We start from the raw sequence: 16852 nt of genomic DNA on the forward strand, positions 1-16852 counted from the left end.
CTTTGCTTGTGAAAGAGTGCTATTATGGAGGAAAAAATAGTAATTGCTATTTATGTAGTACTGCTTTGAGGTCTTCTGATTTGGAAGTGTGCAATTTTTGTGTTTCCTCCCTTCCCATCTTTCAAGGTGGCAAATAAGTATATTTTTGCAACTTAGAATTATAAAAGACTGAATAATTCAGCATAAAATCTGCTGCCTTAAAGGGATGAAGAACTTTGTCTAAAATTCCAGTAACTAATAAAATAAAATGAAGTTGTTACTGAGCACCTCTCCTTTGCATAAACTTGAGTATAACCTCAAAGCCTGTTTCTGCAAAGTCAGTTTTTCCTTTTGAGAGGAGGAAAAGTGACTGCATTTCTCTGGTAAATTTAAAAAAAAGAGAATACTATCCCTTAAGTACCAGTATTCCGTTTCTGCTTAGTATTTGTAACTATCTGCAATGGTGCTCCAAGTTAAATGTATCTTTCTTACTTCTAATTACTGAGAAATGGAAGTAGTCTACAGCTAAATTGCCAACTTTAAGTGCCTTGGGTAATGTCCTATGTAGTCAGATCTAATTAAAAGGTATTATTATGGAAATTAGTTGTTGGACTGTATATCCTGAGGATCCTTTGTTATTGGAATATGAGTCTAATGATGTAAACTGTGAGGCTTAGAGGGCACTGCTGGATCCTACAATTACATTTTGGAGACCGATTTACACACAGCACAACTTGTTAATTCTCTAGATAAATGTGTCACGATTCCCAAGTAGAGCATGGAATTGAACAATTTTTACTCATCTCGTGGTGTTATTGAAACTGATGTCTTGTCACTGTTCTGAAAACCTCCTCTTAGTGAATAGGATGAAAGAGATTATTCACTATCTCGCTTAAGCATGCCTACTATTAGATTGTTCACAGGATCTGATTTCCTGAGAGAGTTTCTGTTAACAATCTTTCAATTACTGTTTAAAGGTTTTTATGACCACTTAAAGGAGGGAACTACCAAATGGTTCTGTGGGCCTCTAAATAATTGCAAATGGGAATCTAATGATAACAGAGATTCCCATTTTAAAACCATGAAATCGTTAATTTGTCTATCTTTACAGCTTTCTCACTTATGTTGATAATTCTAAGCAATTTAAAATCCAATTATTTCCAAAATACGACAGTAATTAGATTAGTGTTTTTACATGAACAGAACATGTAGCATAAAAAAAATCATTTTGAGGGATATTATTTTAGTTATTTGAAGTGGAATTGAAACTACCCAGTTAAGATTCCCTTTAAACTTGTGGCGTGAGGAAAAGGGTTAATGTTAAAAACAATATCAAATGGAAAGAAAATGTGACTAGTTTATATTATTATGTACAAAATGAAAAAACAGAGGTGAAGCAAATAGCGCACAAACAGGAGGGGTTCTTGCCCTATTAGGAGAAGAAACAATGTTACTAATTAAACATGCTAAAAGAACAAATTGCTATATCACAAGTAATATTTCTAAAGGTAATATTTATGCAAACAACTACACAATTTATAAACAGTAAAGATTAGTCCAGAAGTGGTGGGAGGGAGGCAAACCCCAAAATGCTTTTTGCTTGAGTGTGTTTGACAAGGCATGGCTTCTGTCTCTGGTAACTGATAAGGTTTCTGCTTTGCTGTTGTGTGTTCTTGTATCTTCTGTCTGCTGATCCAGCCCGCAGTGTTGTCAGCTCAGTGAGGAATGTCAGGAGACTGGAGCAAAAGGGACATTAAATGGTTGACACTGAGGGATGGCAGTAAATGAGATGGGAGCTAAATATATAGGTTTGTGACATTCTAGCAGCTGGCTGAAGTCCTGCTGTTTGTTGCTTGGGTATACTAGCCTTAAAAAGGAAGAGAATGCATTGTAGCACCGAGAAGAAAAAAAACAGCTGGTGGCTTATCAGTCAGCCCTAATGACAGAGAAGGTTAAAGAGTTTGGAAGGACAAATCCTGAAAGAGTGCTTTTATTAGTAACATAAAATTTTTAATTTGTTATCAGTAGCTTTATAAAACTACTCTAGAACGTGGCTTGTTCAGCACAAAAAGACGTGAATGCTTTGTTTGTTGTCCAAATAAAATTACTTCAAAAATTTACTTACTTTTGATTCAAGCAGTTTGGTAGGTGGTTTTTACAGTAACTTACTTTTGATGTTTACTTGCTCCATAAGGAAACTCTTGGAAACAATTTGATACTTAAGTATCTTGCATTTAAGGCTTAATTTACAAAAGAAAAGGCTTATTTTTCTAATAGATGAAAGCATTAATGCCCTCGAATGGTATAAACTTCATGTATCTTAAACCCCATCTTTATTAGAGAGATAGAAAAGTGCCATGTGATTTAAGTATGATTTTATGTCTGATACACTTTCAAAATGAAAGTTAATGTTTAGAAAAATCTGTGTTTAATTGCTTAAAAGCTTCATATTTGACATGTAACTTGTCACTATATCTAGTTCTTGCAGTAAAGGCTGTTTTGAATGTCAGCTTGAAATAAGTACAGCACCTTAGTCAAAAGATGAGCCCTGCTTGATACTCTTTGCTGCTTCTTCCTGTCTGAGATTTTAACAGTTTCTTCTCAAGAACCTGTTTAGTTCTTGAACCCAAACTTCATTGTTACCACTGTCTTACAGCTGACTCAGAGAGAAGTGAAGAGCAAAACCTCATTTATGGCTCCTCAGCAAGTAAAGTGGTAGTGAAGAAGCCTTTCTGTCCTCTTTTGTACTCACAGCGATTGTCTGTGTTGGTGGCACTCTGGTGCTGGCTTGAACATGTCCCTGAAAGACGCTATGGGCTGAAGACGTGAAAATGTGATACAGGTTAGAAGCCTTTAGTGGAGGGGACTTTCCCTTTTTTTTTTTTTTTTTTTTTTTCTTTCTATTTTAAGTGCTCCTTGTGCTGTGGCATAATCTGACAGCATGGGAAGGGATCAGGAAATTCCAGATCTCCTGCTCTTAGTGGGAATTGTCTGTCCCCTTCCTTAGAGCTTGTTGGAATGTTCGTGGAAACGAGGTGTAACTGAGCAGCTTAGTGTCAGCTTTTAGAAGACTGTGACAATGATAGTTGGGTCTCATTTGTCTTAATGTTAGGAGCTGGTTTTCTTCCTATTATAGGAGCAGCTTCTCCTTAGTAGTACTATCAGTGTGGCTTTCTATCATTTTGAGATGGTCTTGCATTAATTGGTGTTTGTATGTGTTTTTCTTCTCTACGGTATGCGAAAGTTCAGGTGGACTGTACATAGCAGGATGATGCACCAGTTAAGGTTTTCAGGCCTTGAATAAAAGAGATTAGAGAGATTTGAGCTGCTTTGCTCAGGGAATTTGATGTATTGTGTTTAAGCAGATTTCCTTTTTTTTATATACTTCTGTGTTGAGAGCTTTATGGCTGTGGAGCTGTACAGTAATTTGAAAATCTTCTCTTGCGTTTACTACATGGTGCCATTTGTGAAGTGCTGGTTCCCTTTTTAATTAGCACAGCAGCTCTTTGTGGGTCTTCCTTTTGAATTCTATAACTTGTTTAGGTTGATGCCAGTATTACCCTTGTGTTACATTATACAAAAGTATCCAGAAAAATACCAGCAGAACTTAGCTAATGTAATAAACTTGCCTTCATTCCTTCTACATATCTAATGCAAGTTTATTTGTAGTATTAGCTTTTTTCCAAGTGATTGTTTCATTCTGCACAGTAAAAACCAGATTCACACAGCTTTTAAAGCTTTATGTTAGAGGTCAGTAATTTAAGAGTTATTTTTAAATTCTCTCTGCCTTTGTACTCTGGTATCTGACTTCTGCTGCTGCTCTTTAAAGGAGCTTCTGGAGTGCAATATTTTCAATACTTCAAAATTTCTTGATTCTTTGACAACACAATGTAAGGTTTTATGGCTGCATTCATTTTCACAGAAAATTTAGATCTCCTGTTGGATTTGGATTGCTTTCTAGCTTCCATCTGAAGGTTCTATTTTCTTAATGCCAAAACTGTATGGTGAAGGTGTAATTTTGCTACAGAAAAATGAAAATGAAAAAAGATTTGTTACTCAATCCTAGGACAGTAAAGCTTCTTAGTATTCACTTAATTTTGAACTAAATGATAAATCTCCTGGCATAAATGATGGAATCTTGGGTTAGTTTTCAGAAAATGAAATTGAATAAAATACTGATTAGATGTGGTAATTTGCCAAATCTAGAAGATTAGGATACCTATTTTTGGTATGCTGTTAGATAGACTGATCTTCAAATTGGCCAAAGAATTTGTGAAGAAATTGTTAGCTCTGTAGCAGCTAATCTGGGAAAACAGTGCCTTTGAGATTAAAGATACTATCTTTGTGTTAACACAGAATTTTTTTTTTATTTTTTCCACCTGTGATAACATACACATACATTGTGTTTAAAAAATAAGATGGGATCTTCTGCCCAGAGGAGCTGAAAATATATTTTCTGGAAAGACTGTGTTAGTGGGTCAGTGCTGTTCCAATGGAGGAAAATTAAGTTGGCATCCTAGGTAACATTTTGAAGATACTGAGTTTTGGATATACAGGAATTACTACATCCTGAATTCTTACGGCTTCATTTTGATGGCAAGTTCTGACAGATACCTATTTCAAACAGATGACAAAAGAAAACTCTACGTTGCCTTCTCTGATTAGTAGTAATGCATTCAGCCAACTAGGTGTAGCTACTGCTCAGATGGTTCTGTCGCATTAATTAGAATTTCATTGCTAAAAATTAGGTGTCATTTAGATAAATACCTAGCTATTGTTATATTTCATTAAAAATTTTCAATAACTAAGCGAAACAACACCAAGTACTTAATTTGGTAAGGTCCTCTTATAAACTGCAAGGTTAGAATTTGGAGAAAAAAGTTGTATACTTCAGTGTATTACTTTTAGTTTGCTTTATATAGTTTAATCTGTGTTTTGAGATTCTTTGTTCTTTAATCAAGGAAGCTGTGTTACCATTATTAAAATGACCTAGAAAGCTAGCCTGATTTATTTTTTTATTATTATTATTTATTTACTTCATTTTTTATAGATTTGGTCTAATGTATTTACATGAGGTTTGTAAAGCTGTTTGTCAGTTAAACATGCTCTCAAAGCCTTCAGCAAAGGTTATTAGAGGTGAATGATGTGGATTTAAAGGATTTAGTAATTCATTCTAAATCCCAGCTATACTTTTAAATGCGTATTTTTTATTTTCTTTTTTTTTTTTTTTTTTAAGGAGCATTTTAAGCATTAGGATGTGGTCTGCTGGGTGAAAATGATATTTTATTGACATCACATGGATAATCTGGTTTGTCTAGCTTACAGCTGCAGTGATCAGCAGCTGAGCTTTTTGAATGATCACTATATCAGTGGCTGATACTCAGCTCAGTCAGGAACAAATGCAAATGATCTGTAATAATCTGTAATGGGCAAGTCAACTCTACCAACAAAGCTAAGATTGCAGAATTATGGTATGTAAATTGTGGCACCCTTACAGGACCTGAAGGGAGCCTACAAGAAGAGCTGGAGAGGGTCTTTTAGGATAGGTCAAGTGGGAATAGATTTAGACAGAAAGAGGGTAGAATTAAATTAGATGTTAGGAAGAAATTCTTCACTGTGAGAGTGATGAGACAGTGGAACAGGCTGCCCAGAGAAGCTGTGGATGCCCCATCCCTGGAGGTGTTCAAAGCCAGGTTGGATGGGGCTTTGAGCAACCTGGTCTGGTGGAAGGTCTCCCTGCCCATGGCTGGGGGTTTGGAATTAGATGATTTTCAAGTTCCCTTCCAGCCCTAACTGTTCTATGACTTTATGAAATGCAATAAGTTGATATTTTTACTTTAAGATGGTTATGTTGCTGTAGTGTTGGGGCTTTAATTGTATGGTGGTGCTTCATAAAAACAATTTAATTTTTATTGTAGCAAGCAATGTATCTATTAAAATTTATCCCCCAGTTAAAATCACCTCAGTTTTCTATCTGAAATTATAGGGGGTGCTGTTTATTTTGGCACATTCCAGAACATAACTGGAAGTAGTATTCAATTTGTTAAATAATGTTACAGTGCCAGAATACAGGTACTAGCAAAGAGTATTTAATAGTTGAACAGGACTCAAGGTTACCCTTTGAAAATTTAGTATTTGTGATTCTAGCAAATAATAGAACTACTTTAAGTGGCAAAAGCTTTAATTGAAACAAATCCTGATTTGCCATATTAAAACCTCCTAAAAGTTCTTATTTATTGTACCACCTGTTTTAATGTTATTTAGAGAACATTACTAGTGAGAAATAGTAATGGATGAGCAATTTTTAAGGTAGACCAAACTGTTTGTTATGGTAATCCATCCTTAAAACCATTAAACGTGTATTGCTGATGTCCAAGAAGGGAAGGCAGCAATTCCTAATCCTACAGTGAGAACAAGGTACTACCGTTCATCACTGATAGTTTACTATATACTTATTTAAGTTTTACTGGAAAGCACAGATAAATTTGTATCAACATTTCTTATTAAAGATCATGTGCAGAGTCTGTGTAGGCAAGGCCTGTTTACTAACTTGTCCAGCGGATGCTAAATTTTGTGCTCAGTTTTTGTGAGCCCACTGACTTGCAGCATGCGTGCGTTCATTCAAGAGATTTTATTTGGTTCTGAACATAACGTGAAAAATTCAGTGTTTGAATTGTGCTGATGGCACCAGGTTTCTAGGTGAGGTGAGTTAGAGGTTAAACAGCATTGAGGAAGACTGACTCATGCATGCCACGAAACATAAATACCCCAGTACTTAGAGCAGAGATTTAAGCTGTTCTCCCCTGCTCCACATATGATAAAGTTTCTGGAGATCTTTCTGGACATCCTATAGAATCTGTACTGTTCTAATTGACTTAAGAATAAAAACCCCAATTAAATATAATGCAATTTAAAGGAATTTAACAAATTCCTTTTAATTGAACCAAAATTACTCCTACACTAAGTGCATTATGTAATACTTAAGCTAAACATAGTTCTGGGAAGGAGTAATAGATAAAGTTATTTGTATTGAGAGAACTCATTTGTTCTTTTACTGGCTGAAGTTTTCTTTGGAACCTCTGCATTGTGTAATAGTCAAAACCTTTGCACTAATGTGTTCTTTTCATTTTCCTCCAGATGCTGATTTTTTTTGTATAGTGCATCAGACTTCAAAACAGGGAATGTTAACTTTGTTGTCCTGCTGCACAAATACTATGTTTTAGTAATATATTCCAATTATGTTCATATCCTTTGTTTTTGCATTAATACATATTTTACAGATGTTTTTGAACTAGACTAAGCTGGTCTTACTCCCACAATAATTATCAGTTCTTTCCCATCACAAGACAAGTTATTATATGGCTTTGATGTTTAAAAGTGATTATGGTAACTGAACTAGAACAAAAAAAACCAACCCAAAAATGCCCCCAACCCTATAATCTTTGTTAAAAATGTATGCAGTGTACTAAATAAAGATGGAACCAGTTTTAGTGCATTACATATGTACTGAAGATGATTCTTATCCATTTAATACACTAAGAAGAAGAAAAAATCTTTTCATTATCTCCTTTCTAAGATGTTGTTCTCCTCTTTGTGTCAACTCAAATTTTAGAGGACTGGAACTACTTTAAATATTTCAGCTGTAGTGACCCTTTTATTAAATGTTGGGGATTAAATTGCTCACACCTGAAGTAATCTGAGGTATTTCAACAGATCTAGTCGAAGTTTTGATTTTGTTTGTCCAGCACAAAAGTACCTAATTAAAAATATGACAGATCCTAATTTTCTGACGTTTGATATTCCGTGTTTTATTCTCCAGTACCTTAATGGTTTTATTTTTGTGTTTAAGTGATGAAGAGATTATTCAATGATAATTTGTATGCATAGGTTGCTTACAGCACAGCATTTCTAATTTGCTACTTAACTTCATCACTTAAATGCTGCAATAGTTCTCATTTAGTTTTGATTGTAGTATTGGAATGGTGTATATCAGATACCCACACCAAGTATAAGTGGATGTATTTGGCATAAGCAGATTATGCGTGTCGTGCTGATATTCACTACATGTGTACTTTGGCCTTTACTTGGTTATTTTGCTTAGAAAATATGACATGTTTAGGGATGGAGAGAATGTTTCTCATGCATTGTTGCCTGCAGCATCTCTTCTATGACCAGTGGTAGGTGGGTTTGATAGAGACTTGGGGAAACAACTTCACATGTTGTCACTAGCAGTCTTAACTACTACCTAAAGTTTGTGTGTAAAAATTACCTTCTAAATGTGGTTACTGTTGTCTCTGTTCACTGTATTGACAGTGATAATACCATCTGCTTTGTCAGCCTCTTCTCCCTTTAAAATCTCATCAGATAATCTGTTTTTCTTAACTATGTTACAAACTTGACAAATTCCACTGGAGCAGATTTAATCCTCAGAATACAAGCTAATGCAGTTAATGAAAGATACCACAATTTCAGCATTATTCTTGAAACATTATGCTTTACCCTCTTGATTTCTGAAATATATACAAGTGGCTGTTTATGTAAACTTGGCCTTCTTTGTTTTTAGTTAATCTATGATGTGGTCACTGAGTCAGTCGTGTATGGGATGCGCTTGTTTTTATTTGATAGTAGTTCTTACTGCTTCAACAAAAGTTGTGTAGCTGTTTTCTGTTGTGATAAGTGTGATGTTGGATCACTGAAAATACTTAAGATATGAAATATATTTGAGGTTTCTCTTCATGGAAAAAGAAACCTTCTGTTTTGTTAATCACAACCTACCAAAAAATGTAGTGGTATCTTCTGTATGGGGTGAGACAGTGGCAGCAGTTTCAAGTATCTAAAGAAGATATTTTGACTGAAAGAAGGGGGTGGGGGCTGTAAATGTTAACTGAAAGGTTATGTATTTAATCCATCCCTGCTATCTTACTGGCCAATTACATGTTTACAGGTGTAAATGCTGGTTTTGGTAACATTGTTTGTGTTTGTATATATACATGTGCATAAATAACCATCACTACAGCTGTGCTTGTAAAAAAAGCCCAACTAACCAAACATCTCCTCTTCCCCATCCCCCCCCCCCCCCCCCAAAAAAAAACCAACCAAAAACCCCAAAGCAACAACCAGAAGCCAATTTTTTGACAAAGCTGTCGTTGTGAAAATGATTTTGTGGGCATGGTATACTAATGGAGTAAATATTGGAAAATGTTATTTCTAGAAAGCATATGCAATGTAAGTAATTTGCCCATTTGTCATTTCTTTTTTCCTGTAAAATGTTTCAGATTACTTTCTCAGAAATTCAGTCTCAAAGGTACCTAGCTGTAACTTTATGCTACAAGTTTTGTTTATTGAACACTAGACTACCTAACTGAAAGTATCTTAAGGTTTAATATGCTGTATTTTGTTTTCTAATATCTCAAGTGGTTTTATACTTGTTTCAGGTTAGAGACTTTCAAAAAATCAAATCAGCCACACATATCTGATTTTTTTTTTATGATTATCTAAAACTCGGTTGAGAACAACATGAGATATTCTGAGAAATATTTTATGAAAAACTAACTGTATTACCAGTATCATAAACTAATATTCATTTAAAAAGAAAACAATGAAAAAAAGCCTAAATTTGCTAATTTTGGTGGGTCAGTGAAAGCTTTTACTGGATTCAGAGTCCATTCTTGTATTTGTTTTGTCAGCGTAGTGTTATTTTTTATCTTCTTCTTTAGTATTTCCAGGTTGTTTGCATATAAATGTTTCAATTAAATGCATTGGCTGTTTTTTTTTATAAAAAACATGCATGAAAATACATACTTGAATTTAATTGTATCTTTAAGAAATATATTAATCCTTGGAGAAATGTTAATCTTGCTCACAAAGAGTACTAACATTAAACAAACACCATTGTGAGTGTCACACACATTCATCACACTTTGTTTTGAGTGCCTTCATTGTCTTGCAGTTCCTTCGTGTCTCTTCATTACTCCATTTCTGTGGTTGGCATTTTAGCCTGTGACTCTGTCAGATTAAGTTATCTCCTAAATGGTCTTGGAATATGACAATTGGAATCTGAAGACATAGAAGGTTTCCTCTGAAGTGGCTAAACTGACTGCCAGCATTGCTGCCTAAGATAAAATTACCAGATGTTGTCCATTATAACATCCAGTTTTCAGTTGCTTCTTAACCATGACATATTTTAACCACTGAACCATGCAGAGTCCTGGTCTTCAGATGTTTTTTATTTGGTGTGGAAAATCATATGAAAATGAAATGAGCAGGAAATGCTCTCCAAGGCAGCTCTCCATGTCTTCAAAAATCAAACTAACCACCAGGACATTTTAAAGCACATTTTTGAGATGCTTTAGTTTGTTTAATGTATCAGTATGCAATCTGAAAGCTGTTTTGACTATGGAGAAGGCTGCATATAAGGTATAGTGTTCTCTCTTGATGAAAATCCACATCCAGCTGGCGGTTATGTCTAGCATATAACTAGGCTGTAAAATGTAATTGGGAAAAAATATGGATAAGTGAAGGTGAGGCTGCTCGCTAACTGATTGAGAAGTCTGCAGTTTTTGACCTGTTATGATTTAAAAAAAAAAAAGGAAACTATATGTCAAGGTAGTCTCAAAATGGAGAACTTGTTTTCATATATGGCATAACTATACTGAAGCTGCTTTCTACAGGAGGATAAGAATTAACTAACATCATCAAGAGTGGAACCTATGGTTACAAGTACTCAGTTGTAATTACGGGGGTGTTTAAGGAAATAATAGAATTGATGTGATTTTTCTAAGCTGGGGGTCAGAAGGTGAAACCAGTGCTAGATTACTAGACATATAGATACATTGCAAAGCGTCTGTTATAAATCATTATTAAAGAAAGGGCTCCTTTTTTGTGGGTTTATAATTTTTTTCTGAACTTAGCTGCTTATTACATGTTAAAGTATGCTGAAAGTCAGCATGAAGTGTAGAGCATCTTTTGCTTTTGGTATAATGAGGAACTACTGAGCTTTTCTTGAGACTTTCCTTGAAATAAAGTTTAGGCTGTGTATGAAAAGTACTCAAATATGCATTGTACCTAAGGAACATAAAAGCTTTCTGAGACTTTTCTTGATTTCCTTAAGTTGAAATAGACTTGAAGAATAGCTTGTTTTGGCTTTTTTCCAGTGGTAAGTAACTGACTCTGCAAAATCAATGTTTAGTAAGTCACTGGAACATTTGCTAATAAGATGGTAGAATAAATGAGTTTTTAATTGAGTTAAATAATTGTTCGATCAAATGCATGTGTTTGTGCTCTTTCTTGCTAGATTTGGATATTTCAATCAAATTGGATTTTTTAAAATTCATTTCCAGTAATGAAGTAAAGAAATTTTTTTTTCATAAGTTAAATTAGATCTCGCCACATCTTATTTTCATATTTCAAAGGAAAACACAAAATACAAAAGTCACAATAGTAATATGAAATTTAGTATTACTGGTCTACCTGAAGGTCCTCAGATTTTAACTTGCATGGAAAGTTCCTTAAACTCTGCATTTCCCATACTGTAGAAACCAGACACTTCTTTGCAGCAGCTCTGAGTCTGGCATGGTTCATTCTTACTTTTCTTCACTACTTTTGTTCTGGGAGTGGGGACTGGTGAGGCGTAGAAGGACTATAAAAGCAGCTGGTCTGCTTAGGAATTAGTTGTTCTATGCATAGGGAATACAAGATGTTTTTATCAGGGAATTTCTCATGCAGTGGACTTGTTAGGTAGGTCACCACATGGAAATTTTGTCGACTCTTGGGAACGTCAGTTGCAGCAGAATAATCATTAATATCCCAGAGTAGGTGCGAACATTAGAATTTGGAGCAGCTTTTTTTCCTAATACGTTTTTTACTGCTTAAAGTCTTTGAGTAACAGAGATCCTCATGTTCAGTGTCCCAACATAGGCTGTCTGTTGCTTTTCTTTAAGGGGGTGTGTTTTGGATATCTTCTCAAAGAAAGGCAGCAACTGTCTTACACACTGGCAAGTTCCAGTGGTGTTTTGTACATGCTGAAAACTTCAAATGTGAAAGGTTAGCAAACGAAGGGAATGTGAGTGATGATGCAGAGAAACGAGCAGAGAGGGAGAGCAACAAGGCTGTAACTGGTTGGAACTTCAGCACCTGAGCTCTGCTAAACACTTTTAATTCTTGGCTTTTAGGATGCTCTTGTGTTTGTGTGTCACCTTCTTCTGGCGGTTGTTTCTCTAGTTGTGATTTTGAGTTGAGGAAGATTTGAGCACATGAAAATAAAACTCAGGAAAACAATTGTGAAATACCACTAGTAAAAATTTTACATATAAAAATATATCGCATGTAGAGATACTAGTTGTTGTGGAAGGAAAGACTGACTTCATTTGATTGCTTTTTCTGTGTTGTTGATGTAGAAGCAGTTAATCTTAGTAAGGGCCACTTCTGCTTAATTTTTAACATAATCTCATTTTTCAACATGTGTGAGGTTACATACATTCAGAGTAGTGCAGCCCTAAGTTGGTCAAATTGATTTCTGAACCTCTGCTGTTTGTATACTAGCAGTTCTCTGGGGGTAAGGTGAATCCTACAGTACTACACAAATGCAAAGTGAGAAACACTATCAGAAATTAAAGGAAAATATTCTTAGCTTTGTCCCTTTACAAATGTTACAACAACAGTATTCCTGAACACAGGTATGTTGTTTGTAGAGAAACACGAAGCAATGAAGAGTGTGACTGGGTGACAGTATGAGACAAAGAGCACAAGAAATATTGAGTTAGATGTTAAGGATGGTCTTCTGAATTTGTCAGATGTCTCGTTCTGGTAATTCTGTCTGATAGTCTAGCTGGCCTGACAGGTAAGAGAAGCAGTAGCTGCAGATACAACTGGATTCTGAAAAAACTGTCTAACTTGAAGGCTTTACTCTGTGTTTCTTAGTTGTGGTCTTGCTGGTCACTGCTCTGTCTCTGTCAAGAGAGTCTGAGTTATGTTTCTCTATGAGTTCTGAGCTAGGACTTTTAAGATGGTTGTCTGAGGAACTGAATACTGACAGTGATAGATTGGTATAAAAAGTAGGGGATCATTTGTTAAAGCAATAACTGGCTTAATCTATGATAATTGATTACTGATGAGTCAATTAAGACTGCGCCTCAGGTAGAGAGATCCTGCAGAGTTCTCCTTGTATCTCTTAACACATTGAAGAAAACTTGGTTGGGTAGGGTAGAAAGTATGCTTAGAAAAAAAAAATTAAGTCATTACCAAATGCTTCTAAAGATGGTTTTGAATTTTAATTCTGTCTTGAAATTACTGTGCCTGAAGTCAACAATGTGGAATTCGTTACACAAATGTAGAGCAACATACTGCTGTAGGGGGGCATAGAACTTCATATGAATATAAAACTAGGGGAAAGGATCATGGCTGAGGTAATGGAGAAGAGTATTTGGGGACAATAAATGTTGAAACAAACATAAAAACTGAATTTTTGAGGGAGGGAAAGAACCAACCTGGGATGTGTTAATAAGAATGTGGTTTATAAGATATAATTGTTCTGAGTAACTTAACTTAGTTGAGATCTCAGTAGATGTATTGCCTTGTCCAGGCATCCTGCTTCTAGAAATGATCAAATCGTAGGGCGCAATAGAGGCAATGAGAACAGGCTGGGGTTTGGGAGGAATAGCTATCCAAAAAGGTTAATACATACCATTTGGAAAGAAAATGCAGGGTTGAGCTGCCTTGGAACAATTCCTGAAGGCTCTTTATAAGGAGGATATCCTGGGCATAACGGGTAAAGGAACTGGCTTAACATTCAACAGAATGTGTTGCAGTTTTAAGTCTGTGATTTCTCAACTAGAAATTCTAAATAGTGTTCAGAAAACATGAATGAAGTTGCAAACTTGAGACTAATACAGATTCCTCGCTTTTTTGTCTTAGTATCCTATATTTCTATTTATTTTTATCTGAAGTATGTTATTATTTGATTATTCTTTTAGTCATGATCCAAATTAATGAAACATTAGAGACTACTGTTTTAATTGGGAGATTGAGAATATAACAATAGTCAGCTTGTGTGTTGGTTAAAATATTGATTTAAAATCAGCTTTGCAGTACTATTTTAGCATTATCGGTGGAATGGCATATGTATCTAAAGTTTTGGTGTGCAGCAGTGTGGTTGTGGAGAAAGGAGAGTAAGATGCTGTTCATGTAAGACAATGGTACAATTTTGGTATTAAACATGAAATGTGAGACATAATATTTTAATAATACTTCACAGCTGAACTTTATTACTTGTAACTAGTCTATTGCTTTATCAAGGCCTAGTGAATGTTCCTTAATTTCTTATGATTCACAGTTTGTGTGTGTTCACAAGTTCCATTAGTCTTTACTCCCCACCCCCTCACCTCCCAATAGTTGATTCAGGCTTCATAATACGTCTTTGTTTTCTGAGCTTGCAATACTAAATAACTTTGGGAGTATATATTCTCTATGAATAGTTTAGCTGCCATGAAACACTGTTTTTTTTGTTAAAGAACTTCAATTTGCTTGAGTTCATTATTTCTGCTCACTCTTAAATCATTTCTGGCCTTTGCAGTTTCATAAGGATTTCAAGTACGCTGAGTTTTAGTACTCAAGCTCAGTTTTAATTAGCTGAGGAAATGAAAGCCAACAACTTCTTCACAATTCCATTGAATAACTTTTTTTACCGGGATCTAAAATAGCCAGACTTACGTCCTTACAGCAGAGTTTCTGTTCTCTTAATTTCTTCTTGGAATTTAATGTTCGCTCTGAAATTTCATTGTTTATGTATCCTTTGAGCTGGTGTTTCCTCTTTGCACTGCAGTTGTCACAGAGTACTGCTCTGTGTTCTCAGTGCTGCTGTCACTTACTACTTTTTTTATTTATGTCATAATTTTCAGAATGTGTGGTTAAAAATAATGAAAGGGGAAAAGCTGTTGAAGACAACTAGGAAATAATGTTATGTATGGCTAAATGGTGGTGTTACTGTGTTGAGTGTAGGTGGGGGGCTGTCTGCTGAAGTCAGACAATTAAACATGAAATGCTTGCTTTATTTGTATGTACAACTGAATAAATGATGCAGCTTACAAAAAGTGATGTGCTTTTGTTTTGTCTGTATATACAAATAAAATTTTACACATATAAATATTTTATATATGTGTGTGTGTATGACAATACCATATTTTTAAGAAATGTTGCCCATGAAACCTAAAATAAACACGTAAGAGGCCTCATTTTTTTTTCTGAAGAAAATGCCGTGGCATGGGTAGAGAAGGAAGAGTTACTCTAGATGTCCTTCCCAGATGGAGCCCAGCAGAACCACATTGAATGGGGAAGGAGAATGCTGTCTGCAGGCCCCTTAGCTGTGAGCAGAGAGCAACTGAACAGTGAGCACAGGGGCCTTTCCCGAAGATCCTGTGCCATTGTGGGACTGCAGCTCCCCCGGCACCTGAGCATTCCCACCACTTGAAATTTGTGTGCACGTCTGGTCGTGCACCCAGCCCCTGTGTTTGTTTCCATGATGCACCTCGCTGGCCTACGGATGAGCATGGCTGGACATGTTAGTGGTGAGGAGAGTGGCCCAGACTTTCTGTAAGAGCTTGTACAACTTAATGAGGTGGAAATTAACACTGTCGCTTCTGTAGACTGCCTGATGTTACATCTGAAAGACCTAGTTTCACCTGAAACTTGTATCCCCAAAGTTGGTGTCACGTGGGTACTTAATGTAGAAAAACAGTACCTATCTCATTTTTCAACTTCAGACATTTAGTGTGGTGTCCTAAACCATTAAACCCTTGATATTTTTAGACACAGAAATATATCTTGTTACATTTTCAATTAATTTTCTTTACTTGATTTTATAGAAATGATTTATTTTTTTCTTTCAGTTTAACTTTGTTGGAAGAATCCTTGGGCCCAGAGGACTAACAGCTAAACAGCTTGAGGCAGAAACAGGATGCAAGATAATGGTCCGAGGGAAGGGCTCAATGAGGGACAAAAAGAAGGTAAGGTCTTAAAGGGGTAGTGTAGTTTCAGATGCATAATTTTGATTTCTAATGGAGAACAAGCTCATGTCTCTCATTCTTACTTGTTGTGTTCTCACTATATGCTTTGTCATTATCTAGTGTCTTATATAAACTTAGTAAATAACACAGGCTGTCCTGAAGAAGTAAAATGTACATGCTCCGTAGTTCTGCAACTGGGAGTCTAGCCAGCAATTATATTCTTAAATAATAAGTAACTTATAATTGTGTCACATTTCACAAGGTAAAGGTAAAAATTAAATGTATTTTTCTAGGAAAGTGCTGTTAATCTCAAAGGTCTTATAAATAACTTTCTTGTATTGAATTACCAAAGTAATGATTTGTGCATGGAGTATGGATTGAAAAAAAGAGTTAATTGTATTTCTGGCAGTCACTTCTATCCGAGTGAACCAAAAAGCACTGTGTTTCTGGTTTTGTTTTGTGTTCAGGTGGAGTTGCAAAGTAATTAGGGCTGTTCTTGCCTTGCCCTGTAATATGCATGCTCTGCCCATATGAATAGGGAAACTGCATGATAGAACAGAGCCTTCCTGAATGTCAGGTTGCTCTCGTGGTAACTCTGTTTTTCTAGGTTTATTTTCTAGCTATTTCCCTCTACCTCTGGCTACTGCTGCTGGAGTTACACTGACATCTCCACTGTAGTTTTGAATGTTTCCTCTTTGTTCCCAGAAATACACTTTCTTTTGCTTCTTTTTTAGGAGACCCCCCCTCTTTTCCTTACATGATCAACCACATCCGTTCTATTGATACGTATGTAGTACATAACAATTACAGTAGAAAGTTAATGTCTACCCAGTTAAACATCTCTTCCTTCCCAGAGCTTATAAAGGTGTTACCGT

General features: G+C 35.6%; 1 protein-coding gene across 7 annotated transcripts in view; it reads left to right on the top strand.

The window, feature by feature from the left end:
- QKI (QKI, KH domain containing RNA binding) overlaps positions 1-16852 on the top strand; it is a 149837-nt gene that overhangs the window by 47491 nt on the left and 85494 nt on the right. For all 7 annotated transcript variants that reach the window (XM_069010114.1, XM_069010120.1, XM_069010115.1 and 4 more), the window contains exon 3: positions 15861-15977. In XM_069010114.1, coding sequence (XP_068866215.1) covers positions 15861-15977 — 117 coding nt within the window. The remainder of the gene's footprint in view (positions 1-15860; positions 15978-16852) is intronic.

Source organism: Aphelocoma coerulescens, chromosome 3, assembly GCF_041296385.1.
Source record: "Aphelocoma coerulescens isolate FSJ_1873_10779 chromosome 3, UR_Acoe_1.0, whole genome shotgun sequence".
In the NCBI taxonomy this organism is placed as follows: Eukaryota; Metazoa; Chordata; class Aves; order Passeriformes; family Corvidae; genus Aphelocoma; species Aphelocoma coerulescens.